The sequence below is a fragment of the Gorilla gorilla genome, chromosome 1 (genome assembly GCF_029281585.2).
Source record: "Gorilla gorilla gorilla isolate KB3781 chromosome 1, NHGRI_mGorGor1-v2.1_pri, whole genome shotgun sequence".
Taxonomy (NCBI): domain Eukaryota; kingdom Metazoa; phylum Chordata; class Mammalia; order Primates; family Hominidae; genus Gorilla; species Gorilla gorilla.
This window is the reverse complement of record NC_073224.2, coordinates 239,453,521-239,469,012: the sequence shown is the minus strand read 5'-3', so window position 1 is coordinate 239,469,012 and position 15,492 is coordinate 239,453,521. Positions and strand designations below refer to the sequence as shown.

General features: G+C 49.3%; 1 protein-coding gene across 6 annotated transcripts in view; it reads right to left on the bottom strand.

Moving 5' to 3' along the window:
* Window positions 1-15,492, bottom strand: part of GNB1 (G protein subunit beta 1) — a 105,551-nt gene that overhangs the window by 1,980 nt on the left and 88,079 nt on the right. For 5 of the 6 annotated variants that reach the window (XM_031007757.3, XM_031007760.3, XM_063705051.1 and 2 more), the window contains 4 exons: window positions 6,014-6,080; window positions 3,155-3,356; window positions 1,814-2,030; window positions 53-168 (listed from right to left, as the gene is read on the bottom strand). In XM_031007757.3, the coding sequence (XP_030863617.1) occupies window positions 62-168; window positions 1,814-2,030; window positions 3,155-3,356; window positions 6,014-6,080 (593 nt within the window). In that variant the 3' untranslated portion in view covers window positions 53-61. The remainder of the gene's footprint in view (window positions 1-52; window positions 169-1,813; window positions 2,031-3,154; window positions 3,357-6,013; window positions 6,081-15,492) is intronic. The other variant, XM_031007761.3, reaches the window with a different exon arrangement.

The following is a 15,492-nucleotide window of genomic DNA, read 5'->3' as shown; positions in this document are numbered from 1 at the left end:
GAGAAACACGCACAGTTCTCCTCAGAGAAGGGCATTTGGGCTGCTGCATTACCTACTGGCGTTAGTTCCAGATCTTGAGGAAGCTATCCCAGGACCCTGTCGCCACAGCCATGCCATCGTCAGTCACGCCCAGGCAGCTGACGCGGTTGTCATGCCCAGCCAAGACACCTGGGAGCAAACAACAGCAGAATCACACCAAAGCCCAGAGGCATCGATCTCACCCATGTGCCATGTTGTGACGAGGGCGGATGGTGCATCTCTCATGGAACAAGACCCAGAGTCTCCCACGGCCAGGAAGGGAGGGAAAGTTGCATCCACGTGGGGAATTAACCTGCAGCATATGGCCAGCCTTGTTAAAATTCAAAGGCACACACACACACGCAATCAATAAATCCAGAGCCCCTGGCATTGACTTCTCAGCACTCACTTATAAAACTTAAAAAAAGAAGCAAAGGCCACTATCAAAAACATCAAAACTATCATCAGATGCAGTGGCTTAGGCCTGTAATCCCAGCACTTTGGAAGGCCGAGGCAGGCAGATCATGAGGTCAGGACTTTGAGACCAGCCGGGCCAATATGGTGAAACCCCATTTCTACTAAAAATACAAAAACTAGCAGGGCGTGGTGGTGCGGGCCGTAGTCCCAGCTACTCAGGAGGCTAGGGTAGGAGAATCATTGGAACCCAGGAGGTGGAGCTTGCAGTGAGCCAAGATCGTGCCAGTGCTCTCCAGCCTGGGCGACAGAGCAAGACTCCATCTCAAAAAAAAAAAAAAAAAAAAAAAAAAAAAATCAAAACCACCCCAATCTCAAAGCAATCTGTAACACAGGAGCTTAGAGGCATGAGCCGTTTTTCCTTCGTCTGTGATCCCTAGAGCCCAGCACAAGGCACAGAACACAGGAGTAGTGATGGTGGCTGAGACCACTGGCACTGGCACTGGCACTGTCATGTGGTGAGGGGGCCTTCTGTCAACACTCCCAATAACCTTGGCTTGGATCATCACCAGCCAGAAGCTCCACTTCCTCCCAGGGGGATCTGAAGGCCCATTTCAGCCACCCTCCTCCACCTCCTGCAGCCACCACACAGCTGAGTACAGGGGCCGGCGTGTACTCTGCCAAGGCCTGGGCTGGCTTCCGCCGCCCTTCAACAGCACTGTGACTGTGAGACTTGGCTGGAAATGGCTCCACTCTGGTCCCCCCAGGCTGGGGAGAAAAAGAAATGTGTTTAACCAGGAGGTGGGAGCGGCACCCATCCGGAAGCAGGAAGCCCCGGTAAGGGCCAAGACCTGGAGCCATGCTCCCTTCTGTCCTCCCAGGTACTGAGACAAATGAATCTAAGTCTGTAAGTGTCAACAGTTCTCAAATTCAAATGCCCAAATGACCATTTTTAGTAAGGAAGTCTCATCTTTTGTACATCTAGTGTTTTCATACACCTGGCAATAACACGCTTGCCTTTGATATGTTAACTGTAACAGCACCCAGAGGTGTCCCTGAAAGGAACTCCTCCCCCTGAAGCAGAGTTCAGAGGGGAAAGCATGGGGCTGGGCCCTGGAGCCTGCACAGCTGACCCTCTCCTGCCCACTGACCCTCCCCAGAGCCCTCCCCCATGCATGTGGGAAGATCTGCTGGTACTCCTCGGAGTCCACTTGCCTGGAGGGTCAGAGCTGGGCCATCAGTTTGCGAGTGTCACTCCTGCTATGCCATGCCACAGTCCCACCGATACTAAAACACTGCAGCTTATGCAACCACTCTGTGTTTGCTCTAAAGATACCACGTAAATGTCCACAAGACACAGAAAGGCCCCATGGCCACGTACCTGCCCGGTCGGCTTTGAGTGCGTCCCAGACGTTGCAGTTGAAGTCGTCGTACCCAGCAAGGAGGAGGCGCCCGCTCTTGGAGAAGGAGACAGAGGTGATCCCGCAGATGATGTTGTCATGGGAGTAAGTCATGAGCTCCTGGTCAGCACGAAGGTCAAACAGCCTGCAGGTGGCGTCGTCTGAGCCAGTGGCAAATGCATTGCCATTTGGAAAGAACTGGAAAGAGAAAGCAAATCAAGACATCATGTAAACGCTCAGAAAGAAACATTGGGAATATGGATTGCTCAATGGTAGGGCTGCAGAGAACACAGCAGGCAAAGACCAGCAAGACTGCTCTGGTAAGAACAGAGGGATGGGCCGGGTGCAGTGGCTCACGCCTGTAATCCCAGCACTTTGGGAGGCTGACGCGGGTGGATCACCTGAGATGGGGAGTTTGAGACCAGCCTGACCAACATAGAGAAACCCCGTCTCTACTAAAAATACAAAATTAGCTGGGCGTGGCGGCATGCGCCTGTAATCCCAGCTACTCGAGAGGCTGAGGCAGGAGAATTGCTTGAAACTGGGAGGTGGCGGAGGCTGCGGTGAGCCAAGATTGCACCATTGCACTCCAGCCTGGGCAACAAGAGCAAAACTCCGTCTCAAAAAAAAAAAAAAAAGGGTCGGGGGAAGGAACTACAGGGGACTGGGATGGGAGGGGATTTGCACTGGGGAGGCACACAAACACTGTGATCTTGGACACTGTGATTACTGTCCCCAAAGAGTAGAATTTATCCCAAAGGATAGTGAGAAAGTAGTCATCACTGACAGGTGTGCATGTTGCTGTAGCTGCCAGCCATCAGGGCTAATCTCATGGAAGAAGGAGGGAAGCGGGCTGACCAAGGCCGTGGTCAGGACTGCAGCAGAGCTCTGTCCAACTAACAGATACGTCCTTCTAAGTCTCCTCACAAGGCCAGGGGCTGGAAACACTGCCTAGCCATCCGCGTGCTAAAGAGGAGGGCAGGTTCCCTGGTTAGCTGTGCCCCTGACCAGTAAGGCTCTGTAACCAGTAACCGGTGGCCTGAGTTATCTTACTGTGTTTCCCCTCCAGGATCCCAGCCACTGCTCAGCTGTAGAGGTGGGAACGGGGACTGGCATACAACAGACACCCTGTGAGTATCTGTGAGACAAGTGGTCAACACAGAGAAGTTTCCCATCGGAGTTTTCTGTATCCCCATCTGTAGATGAGGTTGTATAAGGATCAGAAAGGAGAACATCTAATCCAGAAAAGTTTAAAATTTAGCAATCTGAACGGCTGGCAGAGACGGCAGAGGCCCCGACCCCACACCTCCACCCAGACTCACGCAAATGGCATTGATGTCAGACTCGTGGCCGGTGAAGGTCTGCCGGCACATGCCTTCTCGCACATCCCAGAGTTTGGCTGAAGCATCACAAGCACCAGAGACGAACAGTCTGGTGTCAGGAGCAAGAGAAAGGCTCATGACATCTCCAGTGTGTCCGGTAAACGTGGTCGTCTGCTGGCCGGTCTCGATGTCCCACAGGGCACTGGAGCAGGAGCGAATGACAAGGGGACATCAGCCTTAACTTCTCGGGTGGCTAGTCATGTGACAGACAATCTGTCCTTCAAACCACCCAGGGCCACAGTGAGCCTCTGTACTGTTACTTTAAAAACGTAAATTGTTTAAAGACAAATTTAAATGTAATACAACTTTGGAAGGGAAACAAAGCAAAGCAAGCAAAATTATACAGAGATGAGCACAGGGCCTGGGCTTCAGAATGACGGGATCGCTACCTCAACTCAAATGCCAGCAAACGGGGAGCCGGCGGCACTTTTCAAGCAGCACCACTGAGGCTGTGCCCCCTCTTTGGTCATGGATGGGCATGGAAGGGGTGGCAGGAAGCTACGTGGAGGCCCTGGATGACAGAGGGGACGCAACTCTATCTATGGCTGCTCCCTCTGTGCCCTCCCTTGGCCTCCCCTCCACAGGGTCTCAGAAAAGGCAGGCAGGAGAAGGCCAATGCCAGGTAAACAAATGGCTCGCAGCAATTCTGAGGTCCTCCTGCCCTTTCCTGGAATCACAAACAGGAGAGCAGCTGAGTTCTCAGTGATCACACCTGGTATTCTTTTTTTTTGAGACCGAATTTCACTCTTGTTGCCCAGGCTGGAGTGCAATGGCGCGATCTTGGCTCACCACAAAACCTCCGCCTCCCGAGTTCAAGCGATTCTCCTGCCTCAGCCTCTCCAGTAGCTGGGATTACAGGCATGCGCCACCATGCCCGGCTAATTTTGTTTGTATTTTTAGTAGAGACGGGGTTTCTCCATGTTGGTCAGACTGGTCTTGAACTCCCGACCTCAGGTGATCCGCCCGCCTCGGCCTCCCAAAGTGCTGGGATTACAGGCATGAGCCACCGCGCCCGGCCATACCTGGTATTCTATCACGTTTCTGCTTAACAAGCTGTCAAAAGGTGAGACGCTGACAGAGCCCTGCACAGAGCAAAAGCCTGGCTTAGGTGTAAGGACAGCTGTGAGGGCCACACGCCCACCAACATACTATTCTCCTGTGCCTCGACCCATGGAAGGCAGCACCAGAGAGCACTGTCCGTTCATGTCAGCCTCAGAGGAAAGCCTGGCTGGGCCTGGCAATGCAAATCCAATCAGCCAGTCTCAACAGACACCGCACAGGGAGCCTCCTCTCTAGGGCCTGAGGGACTGACTGCAGAAGGGAAGCAAGATACGTAAAACAGTCTGAAAAAAATGATTAATGAACAGAAGCACTTTAAAAATATCTTCTAATAAATAAAGTCTTCTCAAGATTGACAATCTAGGTGACAAATCTTTTGTAAATCTATGAAATTTATACAACGAGGACACCTTATAATACCACAGATGCTTTGCTGACAAGTTGGTTAAGGGTCCATGTCTCGGTGAACCCCACCAACTGCGTGACTAGGGGTCTGTGCCCTGGGCTGGGCACAGCTCCTGCCACCAAATCATGCCTCAGAAGACCAGAAAAACCCACATGGCCAGCTGAAGTCTAAAATGACTCTCATAAAATAACTATCTGGACATTTAATTTAGTACTTTGATGCCACAAATGAAAAAATTCTAGCATTTAAGTGGGCTTCCATTTACCTGTAAGGTGAAAACGCTAAAAATGAAGTCTGATGGAATCACTTGAATTGTGACATCTGTTATTTTTAGTCTGTGCTCATTGTTCACAATGACATGATGCTATCAGAAACGGACAATCAAAACCCACCCTACTCCCACCTATCATCACCTAAGGAGGTACAAATATATAGAGGGGAAAAAAAAGAAGAGCAGGTACTTTGAGCCTGATTGTAGTTAAAATATCTATGTTGGCCAGGCATGGGGGCTCACGCCTGTAATCCCAGCACTTTCGGAGGCTGATGCAGGCGGATCACGAGGTCAACAGATAAGAGACCATCCTGGCCAACATGGTGAAATCCCGTCTCTACTGAAAATACAAAAATTAGCTGGGTGTGGTGGCACACACCTGTAGTTCCCAGCTACTCGGGAGGCTGAGAGGGGAGAATTGCTTGAATCTGGGAGGCAGAGGTTGCAATGAGCCGAGATCACGCCACTGCACTCTAGCCTGGAGACAGAGACTCTGTCTCAAAAAAAAAAAAGAGAAAGAAAAAAAGAAAAGAAAAATGTGTATTTTAGTTCTCAGCTGCTGAAAATTAAACTTTGTAAATTTATTAGAAGTATAATGAGGCTAGGCACGGAGGCTCACGCCTGTAATCCCAGCACTTTGGGAGGCCGAGGTGGGCAGGTCACCTGAGGTCAGGAGTTCAGGACCAGCCTGGCCAATGTGGTGAAACCTGGTCTCTACTAAAAATACAAAAATTAGTCAGGCGTGGTGGCGGGCACCTGTAATCCCAGCTATTCAGGAGGATGAGGCAGGAGAATCATTTGAACCCAGCAGGCAGATGTCGCAGAGCCAAGATTGAGCCATTGTACTCCAGCCTGGGTGACAAGAGCAAAACTCCATCTCAAAAAAAAAAAAAAAAGTATAATGAATTCACACATTGCTACTATGTGTTTTAAATCTTAAGGCCACTTAAATTACAGATGGCCTAATATTATGTCAAGAACCTTATTTCCTCCATGTTCACAGAGGAATGTGCCAGGGGCTGTGGGTTCTCAAGGCACTGCCTGCCCCGGGTCAGGTACTTACCATGTGGTGTCTCCAGAGCTGGTGACGATCTGATTGTCATCCAGGAATCGGCAGCAGGACAGGTAACCTGGCAAAGAACAGGCCTAAGTGATGAGCTGAATCCAGCAGGCCTTGCACCCAGCCTCATACATAGAGAAACACATTGGCCGGGTGGAAGCTCTATGTCTAAGGTAAGACCAGCACGGTGCTAGTGACCTTTTGTTCCCATCTGTGCACACAGCAGAAGGTCCACACGCACTGCTGGTGAGGATGAGAGCCTGGCCAGGCAGGACAGCACGTCCCACAGAGACCCACAGCTCCGTGATGGGGGCAGAAGCAGAAACCACACCCATGAAACACACATATCTTTCATCTGCTTTACTGTTTGACCCATCAAAGGCTGGGGATCCCTCGTCTATTTACTCATTCAGGGGACGCTGACTCCAGTGCCCAGGAAGCAGTCTTAACCAGACAGACACCTCCTGCTCTCCTACAGCCCACGCTCAGCAGGGACAGAGAATGAGAATCACTGAAAGAGGACATCGGAAAGGGAGTGCTAGGGAAGGAAGAGGACAAAGTAGGGGCCTCACAAGATGGGAGCCAGGAGAGGAGGGAGGACGAGAGTAGACTCAGAGAAGGAGGATCCAAACAGAGGGCCCAGCCAGGGCAGGAGGCGGCGAGGCCACAGGGTCAGGGTGGCAAGGGCCCGCAGGTCATGGAAGGGATAACGAAGGCAACAGGAACGCGGCATGGCAGCAACAATGCAGACACAGGGGTGCTCGTGAATATGTGTGGATGGGTTTGTTTTCTTGGGGACAGTGGCTGTGACACCCACATCAGCGTGGGCACAATTCTGTGTCTCTGAGTATTCCCACCCACTCCCACTGGGAAGGAAGCGTCAGAGGCGAGAGCAGGACACACCAAGATGCCCTGTCCTAAACAACTTCCAAAATGAGGAAAAGCAACAACAAAAAATCAGTCTGCAATATCCACACATGATGACTGGTCTCTACTAAAAATACAAAAATTAGGCGTGGTGGCGGGCACCTGTAATCCCAGCTACTCAGGAGGGTGAGGCAGGAGAATCATTTGAACCCGGCAGTTCAAGTTGTTAATGACTTCTGTTGACCATTATTTCTTTTGTACATTGATCACAGTTCTGGTATTTACTGTGGAACTAAAAGCATAGGGTCAACAAACCAGTTAGTGTGTGCCCAGGGTTGGTGACAGACTGGCCCTAATCTGAAGATTCAGGGGTTCCAGTGGCACTGATGATTCTTGAGACACCTGTTTAGATTTGAGTGTTTACTGAAATGCCTTCCCCCCAACTACACCCCAGGGAGTCATGCGACACTGCGTGAATCAGCAAACAAAAATAAAATGCACAAAAAGAAGAAACCCACTGAGGGTTTTAATGTAGAAAGTATAAGATTACAGAGAAAACAAAGCATTTATTTAACAAACATTATTATCACTATTTTTTGAGACGGAGTCTCGTGCTGTCGCCAGGCTGGAGTGCAGTGATGTGATCTCGGCTCACCGCAACCTCCACCTCCCAGGTCAAGCGATTCTCCTGCCTCAGCCTCCTGAGTAGCTGGGACTACAGGTGCACGCCACCACACACAGCTGATTTTTGTATTTTTAGTAAAGATGGGGTTTCACCATGTTGGTCAGGATGGTCTTGATCTCTTGACCTTGTGATCCACCCGCCTCGGCTTCCCAAAGTGCTAGGATTACAGGCGTGAGCCACCATCCCTGGCCAACAAACATTATTAAACTGGCTCTGACAGAAGAAAAATATGCATAGATGACAGAGCTCAAAATATTAACTACGTGCCTACGAAAGTATGCGTGGTCAAATACTTCCTGGAGGCCACACCACAGGGACACTAGGGACCACAAAGGTGAACCCAAGTCCAGCTCAGAGGAGGATAGCCCTGCATACCTGGCGCCCCCTGTAGTGCCCTGCAGCTTGCTGTCGTGCCCCGCAGCTCACTGTCATGCTCCGGGGTCTCCACCCGAGCCCTCCTCCACTGGCTTCCTGGTTCACACTCACCCTTGCTTCAGGGAAGCACCCCCACCCCGTCAGATGCCCATCCAGACCAGGCCACCGAGCCTTGTAGCACTTAGCCTGTTTGAATGTGAGCACAGAAGGGCAGGAAAGAAGAGTCATGGAGACCTCAGCACAGCCTGCATCTCACACAGGGGACCAGGCGGAGGCACTCCCAAGTTTACTGCATGAAAGAATCATGACCTTGGCTGGACGCGGTGGCTCACGACTGTAATCCCAGCACTTGGGGAGGCTGAGGTCAGGAGTTTGAGACCAGCCTGGCCAACATGGTGAAACCCCGTCTCTACTAAAAATATAAAAATTAGCCAGCTGTGGTGGTGGGCGCTGGGTCTGTAATCCCAGCTACTCGAGAGGCTGAGGCAGGAGAATCGCTTGAACCCAGGAGGCGGAGGTTGCAGTGAGCCGAGTTCAGGCCGGTGCACTCCAGCCTGGGCAACAGAGTGAGACTCTGCCTCAAAAAAACAAAAAACAAAAAACATGACCTCATAGGTCTCAAAGATGACCTCTCTGTCCCACCCTGTGCAGGCTGTAGTGAAGCTACACAGAACCCATCAGCTTCTTACTCCAAGAACCAGAGACTGAACCCTAAAATCACAGCTCTCAAGCGCTGATAAAATGATGTGGACAAGCATCAGCTGACAGGAACTATGAAGGACAAGGGGAATGACCGAATGTATAAGCCACACGTGGCCCCTGACTTACAACTTCGTGACTTTATGATGGTTTGAAAGACACACGCATTTAAGAGGAAAACCATGCTCCAAATACCCATACAACTATTCTATGTTTTCATTTTCAGGAGCGTCCAATAATTTACATGAGATGTTCAACTTTTTCTTATAAGATATGTATTATGTTAGATGGTTCTGCCCAACCAGAGGCCACTCTAAGTGTCTGTGCATGTTCAGGTTGGGGGGTGAGGTGTGTCCACTGCGGCTGGAGAGCAGGATGGGGTGTCTGTGCATGTTCAGGTTGGGGGGTGAGGTATGTCCAGTGCGGCCTGGAGAGCAGGATGGGGTGTCTGTGCATGTTCAGGTTGGGGGGTGAGGTATGTCCAGTGCGGCCTGGAGAGCAGGATGGGGTGTCTGTGCATGTTCAGGTTGGGGGGTGACGTGTGTCCAGTGCGGCTGGAGAGCAGGATGGGTGGTGCAGTGCCCAGGGTGCAAGCATACTCCATGAGGCCCAGTCTGTGCACAGAGACCAGGCCTAACCCCTTCTTCCAGGAAAGCCTTGTAGGGCCTTCTGGCCAAGAGGCCACAAGTGGTGAAGATTGCAGACTCTGAAATCAGAAATACCTGGGCTCCACTGTCAGCACGGCAGCTGAGTAGCAGTGAAAGTTCCTCTAAGTTCTTTTAGAAGTCCCAGCCTCCCCATGTAACTGGGGAACTGATGGGAGGAGCAGAGCTGTCTGTGCACCTAAGAAGTTCTCAGTAAATGGAGACAGTTACTATTTCTGTTATTATTGAATTTGAACAAATTCCCTGGGTATGTGTGGGGGGACACTTCAGGTGAAAACACGCCCCTCCTCCCCTGGTGCGGGGGCCTGTGCTGCCACCCTCTGGAAGCCTGCAGAGGGGCAGGGAAAACAGACCCTGAACAAAAGTGTGCACCCAGTGAGGAGGTGCAAGGGCACAAAGGTGGCACCAAGTGCCTCAAGGAGAGGCTGAAATGCGGCCTGGGGACCTCGCAGTGGTCTGGTCATATAGGCAGTGGGTGTGAAGGGCTGTCCTGTGTCTCATAGGGACCACTGGCTATAGGGACAAGGCTGTTAAAGTCCAGGAGAGAGGGGGTGGCTTGAAGAGAGGAACGGCAGAGAGTGGAAGCGTAGGAGAAAGATGGGCTCCTGGGCATGTGGTGTCAGCAGAGGTGCCTCAAGGATAGAGCGAGTCCAGAGTCTAGAAAGGAGCAGATCACCAGGCTCCGGGAAGAGCACAGCATGGGTGCACACACTGCTCTACCCAGCGTGGCTGCCGACCCGAAGACAGCAAAGCCAAGGAGGACACACAAGCGTGGCCAGACGCAGCCCTGTGAGGAAACTTACCCAAGAACAGGACGATGGGCTTGAGAAACCATCCATCTACAAGGATGGCGTTTGCTGCAGCAATGTTTATAATAAATTGTGGGAAACTGTGAACTGCCTAAATGTCTGATAATAGGAACAAATTAGTGCACCACACCATGAAACTCTCTACAGCTCCTGAGTTACAGAACGACAGTGTAATACTATAGTTATATAATACTGTATAATACTACTGCATAACTATTGTATAATACTGTAATTCTGGATGGAATTATAGGGTCCCCCAACATAAAAGATGATGATTCAAAGTTCCTTTCCAAAATTCCTTTTTTTTTTTGAGATGGAGTCTCGCTCTGCCACCCAGGCTGGAGTGCAGTGGCGCGGTCTCTGCTCACTGCAACCTCCGCCTCCCCGGTTCAGCATTTCTCCTGCCTCAGCCTCCCATGTAGCTGGGACTACAGGCACCTGCCACCACATCCAGCTAATTTTTGTATTTTTAGTAGAGATGGGGTTTTGCCATGTTGGCAGGCTGGTCTTGCACTCCTAACATCAGGTGATCCACCTGCCTCAGCCTCCCAAAGTGCTGGGAATACAGGCATGAGCCACCGCGCCCAGCCCCCTTTCCAAAATTTCTACAATGAACACACTTTGAAAGGTTTAGTTCTCCTACCTGCACCCTAGAGAACATCCCTGTTGGGAGCAGGGGCAAGGAGACCCCACCCAAGGGAGGAGCACAGGACACACTGAAAGGCAGGCGGGCAAATGCCAAGAAGTCAGCCATGACCACGCCCAGTCCCTCACTAGTCCTCCTCCGACAGGTGGTTTCAGGAGCACCTGTGCCGCCCCAGGATCGTCTCCAAGGAGCAAAAATAAGACCGTGCTGGCGAGGGACAGGCTCAGCCTAGACCTGGAGGGAAAGGTACCCAGCCCTGCACCGAGGCGTGCACTTGGAGAGCAGAGGTGTTTTCTTCAAGTTCAGTAAGAAGGAAAATGAAAGAGATGAGGAAGTAACTTGAAGATGTGAAAGTGAGGCTCAGAGGGTTGCACAGAGGAGTGCCCGGGCACCACGAGTGCCTCCATGATGGTGTGAGGCTGTGAGGCCCACCAGTGCAGCCAAGATACCGGGGCTGGTAACAGTGAGCCTCAAGCAGACATCCCAGTCACCAGCTGCCCTGTTGTGGCTCCTGAAGCAGGGTTTACGGGGAGACAACATATATCCCCTTCTGTGTCCAAGCTTGTGAGGCCTGTCAGAAAAAAATCCGCTATTTTCATGAATATAGAAAATGTTCTGCTTCTCACTATATGAAGACACCGTGCCTAAAAATGCCAAGTTTTGGCCACCACAGTGGGCTCTGTCACTGACAGCTGTGCACGCTGTATCATGAAGGCCTTAAGCTGGACTTCTGATCAATGCTTATGTATCTGTAGCCATCTTGATCAGAATGATCCAGGCAAGGGCCGCCGTGTCTCCACTGCCCGAGAGGTATGCAAAGAACAAAGCTCTAAGAGCAAGCGTTGAGTCTCCCTGCATTGGCCCTTAGGGACCTGCTTTGATAAAAATCTGAGACTGGATCAGAGGGCTGGAAATAAGCTTTTTTTGGAGACGGAGTTTCGCTCTTGTTGCCCAGGCTGGAGTGTAGTGGAGCGATCTCAGCTCACTGCAACCTTGCCTGCTGGGTTCAAGTGATTCTCCTGCCTCAGGCTCCCGAGTAGCTGGGACTACAAGTGCATGCCACCACATCCAACTAGTTTTTGTATTTTTTGTAGAGACGGGTCTCCCTATGTCACCCAGACTCACAAACACTCTTTTTTTTTTTTTGAGACGGAGTCTCGCTGTCACCCAGGTTGGAGTGCAGTGGCGCGATCTCGGCTCACTGCAGGCTCCGCCCCGCGGGGTTCACGCCATTCTCCTGCCTCAGCCTTTTGAGTAGCAGGGACTACAGGTGCCCACCACCTCGCCCGGCTAATTTTTTGTATTTTTAGTAGAGATGGGGTTTCACCGTGTTAGCCAGGATGGTCTCGATCTCCTGACCTCGTGATCCACCCGCCTCGGCCTCCCAAAGTGCTGGGATTACAGGCGTGAGCCACCACGCCCAGCCCACAAACATTCTTAAGAGGCCAAATGTGTGTGTGTGTGTTTTTTAAATAACACAACTCCTTAGAAGTAAAATTTCACGAAATATGAAGGAAATAAAATTTCTAAAATATTCCTACTAATACCAGTTTTTTTATTTTCTTGAGTATTTTTGGCTTTTCTTTCTTTGGTTTCAAAGACAAATACAGTCAGTGTTAAATACAGCAACCTTTGATTACCAATGGAAACAGATGCACAGACTCTGACGGTCATGGGAAGGGACTGCTGAACATAGAGAACACCTTTCCAAAAAGGGTGCTGCATCAGACAGAGCTGTGTGGTTTACAGCGTCAGTGTGAGCTGCCTGGCTGGACTCCCAGCGATGGCCAGGGGCTCCTATCTGTAGGCATTACTTTCTCACAGAAACAACTATAAGCACTGCACAAAATACAAAACGAAACACCTGAAAGCATGAAAACAAGAGCAGGTAGAAACTGGAGGAGTCTCCCCTGGGAGAAAAGAAAGGCAGGACATGGTTTGTTCTTAAGGAGCTTTCCCTGAGGAGGGGACTGTCTGTGACAACCCCAGGGCTACAGCCTCACACACAAGACCTGTGGCCAAGGTCTTCAAGAGCCAGTAGACAGATTACTGGGCAACCACAGCCAGAAAGCGAAAGGATAACAACTACAAAGAAGAAAGCCACAGAAAGGGAGTCCCAAACTACACACACAGCTGACCAGATATCCGACACCTGAAGTGCACAGGCATGCAGCCCAGCCAGCGCAGAAAAGCTGAACAGAGGTTTCTGCTGCTGCCACACAAGAAAGACAGAGACAGACTGCCTGATACAATGACACTAAACATCAGTTAGTTCTGGAGAATGTAACCGGACACAAAGTCTCTATGACACAACATTTACAATGTCCAGAATACAATCTGAAATTACTACATGTACTAAAAAAATAGCAAAATGTCACTCAGAATCCAGAGGAGAGATCCACAAGGACCAACCTCAGGAGGATGAGATGCTGGGATCAGCAGACAAGAACTCTAAAGGCAGCTATTAAACTCTCCTTGTGGATGCAAAATAAAACATGCTATTATACAAGGACAGGGAATCTCAGCAGGAAAATAAAAAATTTCTAAACAAAAGAAATAGAAACTCTACAACTGCAGAAGGAATATCTGACATAAAGAACCTGCTGGATAGACTTAGTTTATCAGAGGTAACAAGTACATGAACTTGAATGGAAATAAAAAGGTTAAAAGCAAGTAAGCGGTACTAACAACAACAAAAAGGAACAAATCTGAAGAAGTGGGAAAGTGATGAACAAACCCCAGCCCCCGGAGCCTCGGGGACAGCACAGATGTGTGTGTATTGCAGCACAGAGGGGCAGGGACTAAGGACAGAGGATGCATTTGAAGACATGGTCTAAAACTTCCCAAATTTGGTGAAAGACAAATTTATAGATTCAAGATGCCAAAGCGCAATAAATGCAAAGAAAATCACACCGAGGCACCTACGTGCAAACTGCTAAAAACCAAATTTTTAGATCGCTAAAAAAAAAAAAAGAAAAATAAATTAAAAAAAGAGTCAACCCATAATTCTAGATATCCAGCAAAAATACCCTTCAAGAATAAAGGCAAAATATAAATCTTAGAGAAATGAACACTAAGTGCTTTGCTAGCAGCAGACCTGAGACCTGCATTAACCATGACTTGTTCCGGGTAGGGCTCCCGGCCGACAGGACGCCCGCAGAAGGCGCCTTTGCAGGAGAGCGGGAAGGGCACTGGACATGGAAGCTCTCTCTGGAGGGCAGAGTAGATTTACTTCATTCTTTTCTCTTTGAGACGGAGTCTCACTCTGTTACCCAGGCTGGAGTGCAGTGGCGTGATCTCAGCTCACTGCAACCTCCGCTTCAGTTCAAGTAATTCTCCTGCTTCAGCCTCCTGAGCAGCTGGGACTACAAGCGCACGCCACCATGCTCGGCTAATTTTTTTATTTTTAGTAGACACGGGGTTTCGTCAGGTTGGCTAGGCTGATCTCAAACTCCTGGCCTCAGGTGATCTGCTTGCCTCGGCCTCCCAAAGTGCTGGGATTACAGGCGTGAGCCAACCATGCCCGGCCTATTTCATGCTTTTCATATTTATTCACATTATAAGACCCCTAATTTCTTAAGAATGTTTAAAGTAAAGAATACAACAATGCATCATGGAGCTAATAACACACACAGGTGTGATGCATATGAAAACCACAAGAGTGAGCAAGGGCAGACAGCAGGCCTGTGTGGCTGTGAGTTCCTTACGTTTCCTATCAACTAGGACCATGGTAACTAGAGGACCGCGAGACATTGGGAATGTACACTGTAATCCCTAAAGACACCACTAAGACATCAGGCAAAATGGTTTACCTACAAAGCCCACAGACAAAGTAAAATAGATTTCTTAAAAACTCAAGTAACCCAGGCCAGGTGTGGTGGCTCATGCCTGTAAGCAAGTAACTCAAAGGAAGGTAGGAAGGGAACAACCAAAAAACAAAAATGAAGGGACAAAAAGGTGGCAAAGTAGCAGAGCTACAGTAAGAAATATAAATGTGCAAAAGCATATTCCAAAGGCGGGCAGAAAAAACCAAGACCCAACAATGATGCGAGGTCTGTAACACACTATTTTCAAAGACACAGTTAAGCTGAAAGGACCCCCACGAAGGCAGGGCTGGCTATATTAGTATCAGAAAAAGCAGCGGTTCCCAACAAAGAGCATTATGAGTGAGAAAGAACAGTTCATCATGAGAGCAGGGTCACAGGGTCAATTAATCACAAAGAGACAACAAACGTAAAGGCATCTACTAAAAGAGCTCAAGATATTTGAAGCACATATTGACAGAATTAACAGGAAAGTTAGAAAATCCATAATCATTTTAACAGCCCTGCATGAGCATTTCATAGAAAGATACAGAATATTTGAACATGCCAAAAATTTTGCTCTAATTAACATGTATGTAGAAAATCAGGCCGAGATACAACAAAAACACATATCATTCCCATGTGCACACAGCGTGGGCACCAAGACAGACCATCAGCTCCATTAACAACAAGCCTCAAATGTCAAAGGACTGAAATGATACCGAGTGTGTCTTTAAGCACAATGACATCTAATTAGAAATCAACAATAACTAAGAAAACTTCAGATATGTAAAAATTATACATCTAAATAACTTATAAGTCAAATAAGCACTCACAAGGATATTAAAAATTTCACATTGAATGATAATTAAAAGACAATATAGGCTGGGAGTGGTGGCTCAAGCCTGTAATTCCAGCACTTTGGGAGGCCGA